At 48.5% G+C, this 17,901-nt stretch overlaps 1 protein-coding gene across 1 annotated transcript in view; it reads left to right on the plus strand.

Moving 5' to 3' along the window:
* The first annotated feature begins 10,200 nt into the window (after nucleotides 1–10,200).
* The window catches only part of LOC135911234 (kelch-like protein 12), a 138,275-nt gene continuing 130,574 nt past the window's right edge, over nucleotides 10,201–17,901 (plus strand). The window contains exons 1-3 of the mRNA XM_065443425.1: nucleotides 10,201–10,329; nucleotides 14,136–14,489; nucleotides 15,412–15,600. Coding sequence (XP_065299497.1) covers nucleotides 10,201–10,329; nucleotides 14,136–14,489; nucleotides 15,412–15,600 — 672 coding nt within the window. The remainder of the gene's footprint in view (nucleotides 10,330–14,135; nucleotides 14,490–15,411; nucleotides 15,601–17,901) is intronic.

Genomic DNA, 17,901 nt, shown 5'->3' on the forward strand with positions numbered 1-17,901 from the left:
ATTTGGTAGAAGTTACCCACAGTGTTGCTTAAAAGGGCAATGCCTTCTGGAAACCGCTACTGCCGAGATATTTTGACATTGATACTCACAATATTTCCTTCCCAGGCTAATAGCTCAAATATGTTTTTCTAAGCACGCAGCGAATAGCATTGGAAAGCTTCTCTCTCCTTGTCCGACCCCTTTGTGACGGAGTATTTTCGAGATTGAGACGGCGGATACATGTCCAGATTCTAATCTGGGGTTGCGCCCCTACCAGTGGGGGGGGGGAATAGCAGATAGCTTCAACTCACGGTCTCCATATTGCGCTCGTAATCCAAGGATGACCGTTGTCCACCGGGGAGTTCAGTGCCCTTTCTCAGCTGTTGTTGCTAGTGACGTTGAAGAAAAGGACTGCGTCTTCGCGTCGATGCCGACGACGACGACGTGAGACGCGTTGTTTCACCTCCGATTTCGTGAGGAGTCTGCGGGCTGAGTGCGCTAGCGAAGGTGCTTCTATATACTACCACCTTCTCTCCCTCAGTAACACGACCAGTCTTATTTTGAAACAGGCGCCATTTTTCTTGCCTCGTTTTCCTTGGTCCTAAGCTTCGCGTCCCGTTCGAGACAGGGCGAGAAAGCACGCCTTGCGAAGAAAGCGGGAACAAAACAAAACAACAAACAAGTGGGAAATAAAAGTGTGAATGATCACTCGGTGAAGAAAAGTGCACGGCGCCCGAAGCGCCGCGAACGGCAAATGGAGGTCGGCGTGCAACGCACCCAGAAATCTTGCGTTTCTTTTATTTTAAGGTATTGCGGTCATTTAGGCTCACATACATAAAAAAAAATGAAACACTTCAGAAAAGAAGTGCTATACGAAGACAAATCAAGAACGGCCAGTGAAGTGTGCGACTCTTCTCCCTTCGTGACCTTTTATAAAGCTGGAACTCAGGCGAAATGACTCGGCGGCGAAAGACGTCGTTCACGCCGCGTGATCGAGCAGCCGTGCTCACGGTGCAAGCGCCTGCGTCTCTGGGCTTCAAGTTGAAAAAAAGAAATGTGCCTAATAGTACTAGGCGCCCTATTATCGTCCACGGTCTCGGCAAAAAAAAAGAGTTTCGGCTTTCTTTTCTTACGCTCTTTTCGCCAGTCACTGCGACGCGAAACGCAAGAAAGGTTGTCAGCCCGCTTTCTTCTTAATCCCATTACTACTGGGCACATGCTTTATTTTATTTATTTATTTATTTATTTATTTATTTATTTATTTATTTATTTTTACTCCACAATTCTCAGTCAGACTCAATATCTGGAACCCGGTCGCCAGACTAATTGAGGAAATGAGCCAAGCACACGATGAAAACCGAAGAGAGAGCCGACTGGAAAATATGGAGGAAATGGCTCTTCTTTAGTGAGGAACTTTGAGTGACTTTGAGTTTATTATTGCAGGCATGCGACCGCGTTCTCGTCTCTTGGGAATTCCAGATTTGCTTCCATCTCGCGGTGTCTACTTGCTAGCGCTGACAGACCTCAATGCACTCGTTTCCACGTGCGGGTGCATGCGCGTCTACTACAATGATTTACCAGAATGAGACTTTATTCTCCAATTATTTGGACAGGTGAAACACTTCAATAAGTAGCCTGACCGGCTCTTGCATACGTGGTGTGTATCACAGCTAGGAGGCACGAATAACATCAAAATGCATAATTGCCGTAAACAGCACAATGAAATGTACGAACCCGAGAAACACAACATATAATTAATAGTATTTCCAAACGTATAACTTCCAGACATAGAAAAAAAAATACAGGTGCACATTCACAATACTCGGAGCTCAAAAAAAGAAAGAACCAGAAATACGAACAGAAATGCATACATATCACTCACGAACAGAAAGAAACTACGTACTGTTCGAAGACATGCAACTGCGGGCAACAATAATCAATGTTCTGAAAGAAAGCCATGATGTAAGATTTCACAGCTGGTCTAATAGGCCTGTTATGATTATGATAACCTATTATTAGGTTACTAGATAAACGGGTTGGGAAAGACAGCGAGGTTAAATCGGCGCGATTCTGGTTTGCTACCCTACACTGGGAGAAGGGTAAGGGGGAGTGAAAGAAGAGCGGAGAGAATAAGCAAAGAAGCGAAAAGAAAAAGATAAGGAGGGTTGTGAAAGTCCACGAGAATTAACCTTTCCAACAGGCCACTCGAACATAAGATATTCAAGAATGCCTTCACTGTCTTGTGGTGTGACGACTCCACAGGTCGGCGTTCCAGGACTGCCTGTTCCGAAAGCGGCCGGTCGTCAAGACGCATCAGCGCTGTCGCGAGCGGCTGCCTGCGTGCGCTCTGTCGGGGACAAAGAACGTGTTCGGTAGTCTTCTCGTTGCCGCAGTGGTCACACGCAGCACTACCCTCCCATTCGATGCGGAAAGCAAACGACTTCCTAAATGCGCCGCAAAGTCACAGCCGGCAAAGTACCGCACGTTGTCTCGGGTCGGGATAGTCCAGAAGGAGGATGGAGTTCCAGACAGCGGTCCAGTCGATGTAGACGTGCGTCGGAAACTAGGTGTGTCCCACAACGATAGTAAGGCATCATATGTAAGTTCTCGAAGTTTTGCTGCCGTATCGGCTCTTGACAGCGGGATTGGTTCCTGCACGCCATCTTCATCGGCCTGTTGGTTGCCTATTATGCCAGAGTGTCTAGGGAGCCATTGAAATGGGAGGTCGTGTCTTCTCTCGACGCGGCGATGTATGAGCTCTCGGATTTCTAGCACTAGTTGTTTGTAGGGTCCATGGCGTAAGGTGGAAAACAAACAATACAGAATACGCTGGAGTGCTTGACACAGAATACAACAGCAAAATTATATGGCCATAGAGAAACTGACAATTTCAGAAATTGTCGGTAACGCAAATATGTGCTCGCAGTAAAGAACATAAATGGAAGGAGGCGCAGTAAGAATTTATTTTCTGCTGAGCGGTTCCAAGTATGTACTGTAAGCCAGACGAGTAGCAGGTAACAAAAAGCACTTTATTCCGAAACGCAGCCGAGTATATAAGGAGCGCTGCGATAAGCAGGGGGCGTGTTGCACATGCGCACTGGTTGACTTCCAGGCACGATATTGCACGCAGCCGAGTATATAAGGAGCGCTGCGATAAGTAGGGGGCGTGTTGCACATGCGCATTGGTTGACTTCCAGGCACGATATTGCACTCCAGTACATCTTCCCTTCTTTGAAAAAAAAAAGAAAAAAAAAGAAGGAACATTGATGACCATTTTCATTTGCAAACAACGATTGCTTTGCTATTTACGATTCAGGAAGTGGATAACGCTGCGGCGTACCCGTTCACTTCTTCGAAGTGGGGCTTGAATTGCGTCTGCTGGGGTACTTGGCACAGCCTGTCTTCGGGTTTCTGCTTGTGATTCAGCAGGTTGAGGAGCATCTGTGGCCCCGAGATGCTCTCTCGTACGGTGTAACTGCTGTCCACTGTCTGTAGCCACTAAGCAGGATCGCGGTGGCCCTGCAGGACCACTTACCATGTCTGGAGCCCACGTTCTGCTGTGGGTGTCGTATACGGACACTGTTTCAGCTACGAAAGTCTGGCAAAGCCCGTGTCGTTCTGTTGTAGTAGGAACGCTGTTTATGTCGTATTTCTTGTAGTCGCTGACGAACTGCTTCCGTGGATATCGTCTTGGGCTCCAGGTGACAGTTGAGAACCGGGAGTTCACTTCTGGTGTGACGTCCCATGAGCCTTTGAGCTGGCGACTGCAACTGTTCGTCCCTCGGAGTATTCCGCCACTCCAACAACACACTGTAAAATTCAAGGGTGGAAAACGGGCATTTGTTTAGCAGATGTTTAGCTTCCTGAATGGCACGCTCTGGCAAGCCGTTGGCGCGCGGATGGTACGGGCTAGAAGTGGTGTGGCTGATATTAAATTGACCTGTGAATGCTTAAAATTTTGCACTGTTGAAAGGAGGGCCGTTGTCAGTGCACAGTTTGGCGGGAATGCCATGTGTTGCCAAGCTTTCTGCGCTTGCGTTGACAAAGCAGCAGCAGTAGTCCGACTAAGCTTGTGAACCTCGAAGAAAAACGAGTAAGAATCTACCACTATAAGGTAATCATTGCCTTCGTGGTGAAAAAGATCGACCCCGACAACCTGCCATGGTAAACTCGGTAGTTCGTGGCTCAGCATGGGCAGCCTTGCGTTCCTTTTTTTTTGTACTTGTCGCAAACAGCGCATGACTTCGCTACATCAGAAATGTTGGCGTTCATGTTTGGCCAGTACATTACCTGTCTTCCTCTCACCTTCATTTTGTCTTCGCCACAATGTGCAGCGTGTAGCAGGCCGAGAACTTGCTTGCGTTTTGATGGAGGAATTACAAGATTCTTGCTTCTGAGAAGCAGCCCATCCTCGACGTGTAGCTCATCACGGTAGCTCCAGTATGGCTTTAAGGCATCCGGGAGCTGCTGCTTGCTTTTGGGCTACTCTGTACTCGCGTAACGGCAGAGTTTGGTCATGAGGGTGTCCTTATCAGTCTCCGTTCTGATACTGAGCAGCTGTTGATCTGAAACAGGTAACGAAGAAACAACATTGACTTGAAAGTGCTCTGTTTCATCCACCAGCTCTGTTTTGCAAGGAAAGCGTGAAAGTGCGTCGGCCACAGACAGTTCCTTTCCTGGCTTGTATATCACGCTGATAGGGAATCTTTGAAGCGTGAGGCGCATGCGCTGAAAGCGAAGAGGGCAATCGCAAAGTAGTTTCTTGAAAATAGATTCCAGTGGTCGGTGGTCTGATTCTACCATGACTAGGGGTTGACCGAGTATGTAGTCCTTGAATTTCATGCAGCCATGAACTATGGCTAGGGTTCCTTTTTCAATTTGTGCATACCACTGTTGTGTGGCAGTTAAGGAGCGGGACGAATATGCAATGGGGTGGTCATCTTGCAAGATGACTGCTCCGACACCGTACTGGCTCGCGTCCAAGGACAGTTTCACTGGCTTAGACTGGTCAAAGTATGCTAGGACTGGTGCTGTGGCAATACTAGCTCGTAACTTTTGCAAACTGTTTTCCTGCACTTCTGTCCACGTCCAAGCGACGTCCTTCTTAAGTAGCTCCCGAATAGGTGCAGATGCGACTGACAGGTTTGGGATGAACCGAGACACAAAGTTTATCATTCCAAGGAACACCTTAAGCTCCTTACGGTTCTTCGGCGGTGGAACTTGCGTGATGTCGTGAACTCTGTCTCGGTCCAGTGACAGTCCTTCAGCGGTGAGGAGGTGGCCCATGTAACGTACACTTGTCTGCAAGAATTGGCACTTCTTTTTATTGAGCTTTAGATTAAGTTCCCTACAGTGTTCAAGCAAGGCGGTGAGGTTCGTGTCGTGCTCCTGCCTTGTCTCTCCCCAGACCAATATATCGTCCATTACGACAGCTACGCCAGCCAAGCTTTCAACGACCTCGTGCATGGCGCGTTGAAAAACCTCTGGTGCTGATGTGATGCCCAATGGCATGCGCGAAAATCTGTACCTTCCGAACGGCGTGCTCATGGTGCAAACGCGCGAACTTTCTTCGTCCAGGGTTATTTGCCAGAACCCTGACGCGGCATCGAGGGTAGAAAAATATTTGGCTCCTTGCAGCCGCGGCAGTACGTCTTCCAATGTAGGCATATGGTATTGCTCCCGCAAAATCGCCTTGTTTAAGGCGGAAGGATCCAACTATACGCGTATCTTATCCTTTTTCAGTACTACGACCATATAGCTAGACCACGAGCACGGCTCTGTCATCTTTGCAATGACTCCATCGCGTTCCATCTCGTCGAGCTTCGCTTTCACGGGCTCTTGGAGGGCGACGGGAATTCTCCTCGCTGGTTTTATAGTTGGTCCTACATCGGGCTTCAGCTGCAGGCGATAGGCGATGCCCTCAACTTGTCTTAGACCCTGGAAGACGTCTTCAAAGCGAAATATGAGGATCTCGGACACTTCGTTGATGGCATCTATGCGTTTTATCAGGCCCAGTTTCTCAGCGACGTTTCCGCTTAACGTAACTGGTACATCTTGGACAACAACAGAAAACGCAACCTCGGTGCTTCGAGTTATATTAGACACGAGCAGCTTTATCTTTCCGATTGTTTCTTTTGTGTGGCCGAAAAACGTACGCAAGGTTGCATTACAGTTCTGCGCAGGCACCGCGGACAACTTTCGAAAGACCGTTTCTGGCATAACACAAGAGTTCGCCCCTGTGTCTATCTTACATTTGGTCATGATACCAGCCACATTTAACACTGACACCCAGTGCTCGTCACTCGTGACCACCTGAACTTCCAAAGCTTGAAGGAAGTATGTCTCGTCGCCAGCCCCCATCTTCGTCACCAGTCATTTCCACCTGTCGCACATGCCGTCTTTCTGGCCGTGTTTTCGAGCTTCGTGTGCGGCATACACTAGCAAAATGGTTTCGGCCATTACAAATTTTGCAACACCTCCCTGTAGCTGGGCATCTGGCCGCTTTTTCTTTTTGTAAGCCTCATTTCGGGCAGGTGGCAGTCTTTGCTTTTACAGCGTCAATGTTGATTTCCGATTCAAAAGAAGTGCTGCCGCCCTGGCTGCCTCGGATTTTAGCGACCTCTTCTTTGCTCTGTTCTTTAGAACGGCAAATCTCTGCCGTTCTTACGTAATTATGATTTTCAGAAATAGGTTTCTGCTGCAGTTCTTTGTCTCTTATTCCAAAGATTATTCTACTGCGTAGAAGTCTATCTTCAATCCCGCCAAATTCACAGTGCGCAGCTACAGTCTTCAGTTCTGTGAGCCATTCGTTAAATGACTCGCCCTCGCGCTGGTTCCTGGAACCAAACCGAAAACCGCTGTAGGTGAGATTTGTAACAGCTCTGTGATGTTCTTCGAACTTCTGCATTAATACTTTCCGATCATTCTTCTGCTCCTCGTTTTCAAACTTGAAGGTGCGGAAAACACGCCTTGCATCTTCAGCGATAGTCATTAAAAATGAGTGGTCTGAACATCCTGGGGCTGTAGACTCAGCCTTGTCACTGTCGCAAAAAGTTCGAACTCACTTTTCCAGATTTTTCAGTTGTGGAAAATGTCGCCAGTAACGTCGAGTGGCTTGGGTGGTGGTAGCAGAGTCGAAGTCATCGTTGTGGCTTGTGGTTCTCGTTCCGGATGGGCCCTTGTCTCGTTTATGAGGATTAATACTGCTGTTAAGCTGGGATCCATGGCAAAACTTGCCGCATGGGCAGGAACTAACTGCCGTACCCCACTTCTGACACCATGTAAGCCAGACGAGTAGCAGGTAACAAAAAGCACTTTATTCCGAAACGCAGCCGGGTATATAAGGAGCGCTGCGATAAGTAGAGGGCGTGTTGCACATGCGCACTGGTTGACTTCCAGGCACGATATTGCGCTCCAGTGCATGTACAGTGCAAAGAAAATGCATACATAAATAAATTTATGCGGCAGTTATAATCACATATTTGTATTGTATGCTGCACGCGTGAACAAGCATGGGTGGACTTTTTTTTTTGCACCCATTCGTGTCGAAATCTTTTTTGTTGTACGTAATGTTCTAAAATGACGAAAGTCTTAAGAACCGGCGCCTTTCCTACAGCATGGGGCGTTTTTCAAAGAGAAATCGTGTGGCCGGGTTTTGCAGACCAGCCTCCCCGCACTATGTACGCTTACCAACTTGCCCAGCTTCCTGCCATTCTAATCGTCAACATGCGTTCCCAAATACTGGTGGGCACAGACTTTCGGTTGAAAAATTTACAGCACATGTCTCAAAGAGGATGAGAATAACGCTAACTTGAGAGAAAGATTCGTATGCCACATGCAGGTGTTCTGAAGTGTTCATAAGTGCAAATGGTAACTCGATTAGTCACATTCTGATTTATGTAGCATTGCATCAATGTTTACTATGTAGTGCAACTGCAAAAGCCCTTCCATGTCTGTCAAGAAACACAAAACATACGGACCAGGACGAATATTTCTTCAACTCTGAAGCTTTTCTTTCGAGGAACCCGTACGGGTTTCCTTTGTAGCATTTGCTACGAAAGGGTGGATGTCTGATTTTTCCTTTATTAAATACAAAACATGTATACCGAAGCATGTATCATGAACACACGATAATAACGGCGGCTAATATGTATTATAATCGCATCAGCAGTGCATCAAAATACACCCGGAGGGCATTAGAATGTCTAATGGCTCGATTGAAAGAAGTCATCGGACTTAGTGAAGACACTCATCACACTTTTTTTTTTTTCGTGGAGCGGTCCGGTGATAACGACCACCGACTTTCCGGGGCAGCCGCTCTACCATATGAGCTAACCAGGCGGCTAGCAGATGGCAGGGCGAAGTCGAATTTGTCAACAACTCGAAGCTCATAACGACTTCGGCCCACGCTCGCTTGCCTACTTGCGGGAGCAGCATATGTCACTACGTTACCCAAAGACGTTGGGTGGAGCAAGATGCCCGGCCATCTGCCTATGCGGTCCATGGCCAGACATAAGCGCGCCTTCTGGACATTCCGTTCATACGGAATATCCAGAATAGAGCCTCGTATTACTGAAACCCAGGCATCCGCCAGGGGTAAACATTAAAAACGAATGTGTAAAAACGTGAAGCTATTGGCCTAAAAAAGAAGCAGCATCTATGACTGCACAGAATTGTAGCCGCGTCGTCTGGCTATATCTGGCTATACGCAATGGGGCCTGGTGTATAGCAAAGGCAGGGCTTGAATGAATATAATTTTATTACATGAAATGGCTCTCTCACCTAGGGAAAGGGCGGGAAAATAACGGTAGGATAGATAAAAATATAACTACGTATAGCGAAATTTTTTTTATTCTAGAATCGGCCTTGCAGTTCAGAATCCCGCGCACAGAGACATAATGACAATTGTCTGGCGTGCGCCTTACGTCAGTCTCAGCGGCCGGCCTAGTCTAGCAATCTAGACTACGGGTGATGGGTGATCTGTGCTTTTTACCTTGTCTATTCGAGGCTGGGGCCGCAACAAGTTGTGTAGGTTGGGGCACGTTGCCATTTTACATGTCTTACGAGTGACAGAAAACGCGGCGGAACAAGTTGATTCAACCCTTGGAAGCACAGCTTCCTCGGCGGCGTTTCTAGCGTTGCATGTTCCACTTGACGTAGTCCTTCATCAGGTCGGCACGTATTCTACGAGTGCTGCTCCCGGCCTGGCTTTGGGACTTGAGCTCCACGAGGAAGTTCCCTGGAGGGAAGGTATGTGTTCTGCTGCACCTTTTCCTGAAGCTGTTTACTTGCCTCTGATTTGTCCTGTTCTCTCTATCTTCAAGTCCCATGAACTACGGTGCGATAGGCGCATCGTCTATCGCAGCAGACTAGCGGGAGTGCAGCATCTCGCCCGCTGCGTCCTGGATGGCGCCGCTGCCGACACTGCTCGCGTGCGCTAGGACCGAGTCCACGTGCACCTCGACCCCGTCAGACCGATGAATATCTGACACAGCTCGTTTTATACGGTTATCCTAATAAGCAACTCGTGGAGGTCTTGAAAGCGATTTCAAGGCCTGCAGCGGGTCAGTGAAAATGGTAAATTAATTGTCTGGTTTTTATGTGTACCGTCGATGTTGGTCTCCCTCAGTCTCTGCAAGGCGAACAGGATGACGTGGACTTCTTTCTTCTTGGCCCTTGGCTCTTCTTGGTGTGCAAAAACGACAGCCTTAATGATACTTCCACTCGACAACGCCACTGCCGAAAATCGAGACACAGAATCTCATACGGTGTCTGTGAATACACTTCTTGTCGTCAGTTCTTCTGGCAATGGCCGCTGTGTGAAAGGAGTGCTTGTCTTGGCGTTGGTGGCGGGTCACCGGTGTGGTGAGCCCCAACTGCACGTCATCTCATGGTGCGACCCTTGGTGGTAAGTCATGTATGTTATCTGTATTGCCCGTCTGTACCACTCAGAGTTGGAGAATGAGGCATTGTCGGGTCCGGCACTTCCATCCGCTATGATTTCTCGCAGTGGTAGCAGGTCGGAATGGCGGGGGAGCTCCTCGATTGTGATATAGGGGAGGGGAGCCCTATCACTGCTCGTGAGTATTCCCGTTGGAGTCTCTCGAGCTTTTCCTTTTATGCCTTAGTGAGGTCGAAGCAAGTTGGCCCATATCAAGCACAGGACGTGAAGACGTCTGTGACCAGTGTGCATGCCTTTTGTGTGCGTGCCCCACTACTCTGATGGGTGATCCTGAGCATGAGGTGCAAGGTATGCTTCTACCTCAGCTCAAGTTGCCTCAGCTAGGCGGCCGCACGTTCCTTCTCGTGGATTTGGACTCCTGGAATCTTCATAAAGCTTCTTCTGCTCTAGTGAGTCACAGGCCTGACAGTTGCACTTGGACCTTGTCTTGCTTTACCGTGGTGCCTCCTTTACTGCGTCGTCTCTGTGGAATGCTGCATTCAGATGGTTTTCGCCTAATCACGCAGTGCATCCAAGGCTTCCTGGATGGCCCGACACTGGTCCTCCGTCATCAGAGAGGCGTCGCCTAGCTGTGTCCACCATGTTATATCGTCGCCATATAGGTACATCTGGCACTAGGAATCTGTCGCAGGCAGATGACCAAGCTTTCCATAAACAGATTAAATAAGGACTGGAGAAAGAATGGCGCCCAGCGGGACGCCCCTCACTGTTGGTGAAACACGCTGCTTGTGGATAAAAGCATAGGAAGTTAAACGTACGGTTCTCTAAGATAGACGGCGATGTTGATTACACTTCAACCTGAGTTTGCTTCTTCAAGAGCAGCGATGACTGCTTCGTGCGTCACTGTGCCGAAATCCTGCATCGTGTGCACTCCGTAATCGAACAGTATAGCAGATGGTATTCGAACTGGGAATTACGTTTTATGGTGGCACATTCTAACGCCGGCGTCACCGCTAATGCGCTGACATGCCATTCAGGCGATGTTCGCGCGCTATTGTGAAAACATTGCAATTGTGTATGCCTGTCAATGTCTTCTCCAAGAAAATACACGTGCACTAATCATCCCATACGTCTTTTTCCATTTTCCTAATTACCCTCGGGTAGAGGACGTCCCTCTTCGGAAGCGTTGGGCCTGGGGCCTAGTACCTTAAGATCCTATGTGCCCAGAGGCACCCGTAGGGCAGCACTGACCCGTAGGCCCTATGAAGTACCTAAAGCCTCCACGTCTGCAGCTGATGCTCGCCATCTGTTGCAGCTGTGTCAAGAAATAAAACTCGCACGCTGAAAATGTCTTTGAGGCTTGCGGATGCAGCCAGACTAGACTGAGTTAAGAACTTCGCCAGGAAACGGGACAAGAACGTGAGACACACGCAAACGACATTTGTGGGTGCGTCTCATTATTTTGTCGCGTTACCGGGCGCTGTTTCAGATTTCGAAATCATGTACCAACTAGCTCCACAGTCAATCCTCGTGAAGACCAGACTGCAAGCGCTTAATTATCAGCCATAAGTTCCACAAGCCACTAAAGCTACATATTAATGTAGAAGGTCGGCACGCTTTATTAATGCGTTTAGCATTCTTGGAATACTAACTAAATTTAGTGTGCTACTAACTAACAGCTGTCGCATGACACAACTGGGTCCACTGAGTATATACCCATTCTTGGTCATTGCACTCTAATAGGTGTATACCCGAACAGAGAATCAAGAGAAGTGTATCAGTGGCAACAGGTGCTTGCCACCGAATACGTGGCTCAATCGCAACTTGGGTAACGCACAGACAGACAAACAAACAACAAAATTTATTTGATCCTGAGGAACTACTGTCGAGACCCCCTAACGGGAGGCCGTTGAAGCCGCTGGCCGCGCTCACTTAGAGGACAGAACACCGTGACGCTCCGCCGTTTCCTGGGACCTCTTGATTGCCTGGGCTTGATTTTGCAGTACCGTGCTCCTGATGGCCTCCTCCCATTCGGTTTCGCTGGAGAAAAGGTCGTTAGGGAACGCGGGACATCGCCAGAGCATGTGGGCCATAGAGCAAAATGTTTCACTATAGTCGGGACAATCAGGGTCCACATCCGAGTATATCCTACTAAGGAAGCCCCGCGACGGGAAAGATGCCGTCTGAAAGATTCTAAGAATAGCTGACTGACCTCTACTGGGCTTTGGGTGAGGGAGAGGATAAACTCTCTCACCAAGTTGAAAATGTTAAGTAAATTGATTAAATGTGAGAAGTGGATCGTTCTGCTGAGTCCCTTCCTGCCCCTCCGGAGCCTCCAGACAGTCGCGGCGCGTGAGTTTTCGCGCACGGTCGTAGGCCAGCTAGTTGAGGTTTGGGAAGCCCTCGAAAATGTTCCTCTCCATGTGTGCAGGGAACCACGTCATATAATGAGAACCGGGGCAAGCCCTCTTCTCTAGAATAGAGACCGCCTCTCGAGCGAGCCTACCCAATTCGAAAGCTCGGATTGCGTCTCTCGAGTCGGTGTAAATGTAGGTACGCTCTGGGTCACACAGACCAGCGCAACCGCAATTTACTGTGCTATACTCGGGGTGGCTCCCTTGCCGAAGCGGAGAAGCGAAGCATCCCCCGCCCATCTATAACCGACAACGCGAGCATCCTCTTGTTCCCGTACTACGCCGCATCGATAAAGGCTACGGAGACTGTGCTTGTCATCTCAAACCTTCAAGATGTCTCGTGCCCGGGCTTTACGCCTAGCATCGTTACGCTGTGGATGTACGTTTCGCAGGAAGGGCCTCACCAGGTAGCTCGCCCTCGTTTCCCGAGTCAGTGTTATCCGCCGGTACACCATTATCATGGAGTACTTTTATGTGAAGCATATTACTAGAGCTCAACCCAGCTCCCCAGGCGCGGCGGTGTCGCCTTCAATACCACGTGACACCGTGACGTCACGACAGAGGAGACATGGGGCTCCAACTCGCGCCGTCACTCGCGGCGTCGCCTTCAAGGCTGACCACGTGACACCGTGACGTCACGACAGAGGAGAAACGGGGCTCCAACTCGCGCCGTCGCTCGCGGCATCGCGGCGGTATATAAGCAGCTGCGCTTGCCTCTGCTAGACACTCACGAGGTGAGATGCCTCCTGGAGACAGAGCTGCTCGTTGGAATGAGAAGCGAAGGTTGCGGCGTGCTACAGAGACTGTTTCTAGGTGGCTTTGCTACGGCGCAGCGACTACGCGCCCCGCATCGGACGCGGTGAGAGTCGAGCAACGCAGCGTTCGGCGCGACAACGAAATGTGCGCCTGAGCAAGCGCCGCACGCCTGAGCCGACGCCGACGACACCGGCTTTTCTGCGACACGAGCTCCTTAACGCTGTCGTGTTAAAATAAAGGCTAGTATGCTTCGCATCCTGGGCTTAACCTTAGCTAAGCCACAGCCAGTTTTTTTTTTTACTGAGTACGGGCATTCTTGGTCAATGTCAAAAATTTTATATGTACCCGAATATACAAGCAGGACGATAGCCATAAAGCAAAGAAGTCGGCAAAAGAAGCCGGCGGGTGTGGACAAAGAATTGACGCTCTTGCTATTCTCGCCTTTATGCTATCCCCCCTCTACATAATGCTTTACTGGGCCCTTGTAATATATCAATAAATAAAATGAAAATACAAAGTAGAACAAAGTTAGACTTGTGCGTGCATTGAGCGAATTTGGTTTTTACCTCTTGTCCTGCTTGAGCGCGCATTCAGCGAGAAGCGTTGAGCAGCCTAGAAGTCACGAAGCCGGCAACGACAATGCAAGAAGTCGACTTCAGATATGTGCGTAAAAGTACATTCCATTTGCGTCATTATCTGCAAATATTTCTGTAAGTGGCATTCCATTTAGCATAACATTTACATTTACCAGTTGCGCAAACACAAATAAATGTTTCGCTTAACAACCATCCCCACATAAGCGTGGGGGATCTATGCAATTAGTTATGAAACCTAATTTAAGGTGTCTTAGACTATATGGTGTGTCACTACATTTCTGAAATGTTAATTGCATTGTCGTCGACAGCCATTGGGAACTGGGTTCGGCCAGAATTTTTTGCAGCTATAGTACGCCTCGTGCAAATCCGTGTGGTCAAAAGAGGAAGAAGCCTGGTTTGACAGCACTCTCTTTAGATATTTTGTCACGCAAGCTCAGCTCATAAAACATTATTATCGTTACTAAATCGTCTTCTTCCGTGAAATTGCAGTCATCCAATACTATCCCACCACATGACCGCTTGCCGAGCCTGAATGTCGGAGGAGAAACGAAACGCGGCATCACAAGCGGCCGCTCGCGATGTCCGCCAACAAAGAGGACGATCGGCGAGGCGCGAGCTCGAAAAAGGAACGTTGCCGCTTGCCGGACCACGACGACGCCCTGCTGCTGCGCTGGCCAGCCACCACTGCCAACAATAAAGGTGAACGGCCCGCATGTACCGGCCGCCTGCACCATCATCAACAACAGCCTGCCGGGTGGCCGTCGAGGAAGCAAAGCAGTGTTCAAACACCGCTGGAACCTGCGTACCGCACTGCCCGGCCGAATGGACCCACTGCTTGACGATGTGAGTGGGGCATCTGCGAGAAATGCGTATGGTCCTTCTGAAAAGAGGCACCTATTTTTGTTTAACTTGATCACATCACTCATTCGGCTTACCGTGTCAGTATGCCGTCTTAACGGCCGACCAATATGCCACCTACTGCATCTACGTTTGGCGTGCACCTGTTTGAAAGTCACACGAACAGGTGGTGCATGCCACGACGGCACTATAGAAGGCACCACCCCTAAAGAATAGTTTGCGCCCATTTTGACTCACATTCACCATAGTGCGGTAGCTCGCCTGCGGTGCATGTAGCTTCGCAAGTATTTGATATAAAAGAAAAATATGTTGCTCTCACATGACAAATAACCAGAAGTTTGTCCGCGGTAACCTTGAGGAAGCCTTTGATGTCCTCGTCGAACGCACTGCTTGGGGAACCCGTGGCCTCAGAATGTTTTATACCACTGGGGAGGCACTGACATTGTTCAGTTTAGGCCATCAAAATTATTTAGGCCACCTAAAATTATTCCTCGAATGCATTTTCTTGTTTTCGTTTATGTGTGTCTGTGTTTCTTTTGTGTGGTTTTTCTTTGACTTGATCACTGAAACCCCTTGCCACACAATATGGTCACATGGTCCCAAGCTTCAAAATAAATTGTTGTGAGCTTGCGTCAAGTGTATACCGCTGGTTCTTCGTTTAACCACGTCCGGAATTCGTCATTGGACGGATGTACTGGTCCAGTGGATTACATAAACATTTCAATCGGCAGGGCAACGTGCGCAGGACATTAAGTGGTAAAGAAATGAACCTGATTTTTTTTGTGCGTGTTGTAATGGGGGCATATTGCCAAAAGCTGTTTTAATAACTGTAATACGAGAGCATGACCAATGCCTAGTCATTGCAGCACTTCCCTTGTGCTTTTCTTGCAACGTGGTTCGGACGCAGAGCAAGAGCCGTGAGCAACAGGTGGCGCAGCTGTCGCGTTTCTGCGAAGCTCTGTGGCTCAAGCGCCAGATGACGGACGTCGAGGTGCAAGTCGAGGCTGAAGTGTTTCAGGCACACAAGCTCATCCTCACCTGTCACTCACCCTACTTTCACAAGCTGCTCATCAATACGAAGCCCGAGATGCTCAAGGTGAGGGAAGCGGTACACACACTACCGGTGTTCACTAGTGAAAGTTGATCTTTAGTTCATGTTAAGTGCTCAATCGCGAGTACTCAACCGTCCAGTCTGGATAGTCTTCGTTTGCTTATTTCTCCATTTCACGCCTCTTACACCATGTGGTAATATCCGATAGGGCAAATTCTAATCGCATCACTCACCAGTCACCTACAATGCAACTCGCTATGTATGCTGCAGTACTCGCCGTGGTTGCTTAGTGGCTAAGGTGTTGGGCTGCGAAGCATGAGGTCGTCAGATCAAATCCCGGCCATGGTTGCCACATTTCGATAGGGGTGAAATGCGAGAACAATCGTGTACTTAGATTTAGGTGCACGTTGAAGAATTCCAGGTGGTCTAAATTGCCGCAGTTCCCACCTATGACGTGCCTCATAATCAAATCGGGGTTCTGGCAAGTACGCGTTTACTGCCAAGGCCTGGAGTGGGCGAACGCTGTCGTGCCTTGGCTCCTTCAATTGAAGTCATTGCTGTATCACCAGGAGAGAAAAAAGAGACAAGTCAGCTTTTACAATACGCGGTCTAACCAGCATAAGGTTTCACAGACAATTATTTGTTCTTATTTATTGCTTACAAAGTTATTGAAGTAATTGGTTATATTTGAACTGTAACATTGTAATAATCTTCCTCGTGTTAACGCACTTTCTCGTTTTACTGTGCTTTTGCGCTTCGAGCATCTAAAATGTCTGTATCTTAATCTTGTCTAGCAAAGTATAGGATTATTACTTTTAACGCGACAGCGTTAAGGAGCTCGTGTCGCAGAAAAGCCGGTGTCGGCGGCATTGGCCGTGAGCGATAAATCCCAGGAGGCACTTCGTGAATAAAAAAACAACTTGCAAGATGGGCTGGGTGAGAATCGAACCAGGGTCTCCGGAGTGTGAGACGCTACCACTGAGCCACGAGTTTTTTTTTTTCTTTATCGATGCTTCAAAGCGGTACAAAAGCGCCTCTAGTGAATGCAGTGTTGCCTTAGAAACGAGCTGTTTCTAAGGCTCAGGTGTGCGTCGCTTGCTCAGGCGCACATTTCGTTGCCGCGCCGAACGCTGGGTTGCTCGACGCTCACCGCGTCCGATGCGGGGCGCGTAGTCGCTGCGCCGTAGCCCATTGTCTTACACCCCTTGGCGGGTCAACGGGAACGCTGTCGCGTTCCACTCTTGAAGGCGAAGCTTAAGCGTCCTCCAACTTTTTTTAACCAATGACTGTTCAATCGGTAAATCAGTGCTGTTCAGTTAACCTTTGTCGCGGAACTGCATCCTAAACTTCTTTAATGTTGCGGCAGATTCTATAGCAGAATATTCCTTTCTAATGAGAATTTCCCACTGACACGAGTAGTCTCGTACATTTTCGAACTCATTAATTAAATTCTGGGATATTTTTTTCGAAAGTACCTTTCGATATGAGGTGCACCGTAATGTAGGACTCCGCATTAGATTTTACCACTTGCAGTCATTTGATGTGCACCCATTTCACTGTACAGAGATGTTATTGCATCACCCACTCCCCCCCCCCCCCCTTGAAGCGCGGCCCCCGCGGCCGGGTTTTGATCCCGCGACCTCGTGCATAGCAGCGCAACGCTATGGACACTGTAGCGCGTTTGTCAAGTCTGCCCAATGTGCGCATGCGCCGATACGTGCAAGTGATGGTTCAAGCGATTACAATCGCACGCGGCTACCTTCGCCACATGTGTAGAGCTTCAAGTACAATATGCCTGTTGTAATAAACCTTCTTTTCTTGGCTTCAACTCACGTCGATAGAGACCCTATGACATGACAGCGCGTATTCTCGAATGAACACGAGTACCAGCAATTACCAGTGAATGCACAACAATACGTAAAAACAAGCATGCTTATTCTGTAAATCAAATTTTGAAAACCCACGACTTTGCTTGCCACGGGCACCGCATTCCTATGTGGAGGAATGTAAGAACGCTCGTGCGCAACTTTTAGGTGCAGGTTCGAGAAGTCGAGGTGGTCAGAATTGTTCCGGAGTCGTCCATACGGCGTGCCTTGTAATCAGGTCGTGGTTTTGTAGGCAAAATCCCGGATTTTTTTTAGCTGTGCTTGCGGCTGTCCTTAAGAATTGTGCGGTGGCTGTATTTCTGAATACAAGATTGCCAGTTATAAGGTAAATAATGGACAGATTTCTGACAGTGCTGTTCTTATTTACCGTCACTGCAACGTGGCAAAGTACACCTGGTATGTGGTAATTTGGACGAAGATAAAGAAAACATTTTCGTGAAATTAATTGTGATCAAAACAG

The sequence above is a fragment of the Dermacentor albipictus genome, chromosome 9 (assembly GCF_038994185.2).
Source record: "Dermacentor albipictus isolate Rhodes 1998 colony chromosome 9, USDA_Dalb.pri_finalv2, whole genome shotgun sequence".
NCBI lineage: Eukaryota > Metazoa > Arthropoda > Arachnida > Ixodida > Ixodidae > Dermacentor > Dermacentor albipictus.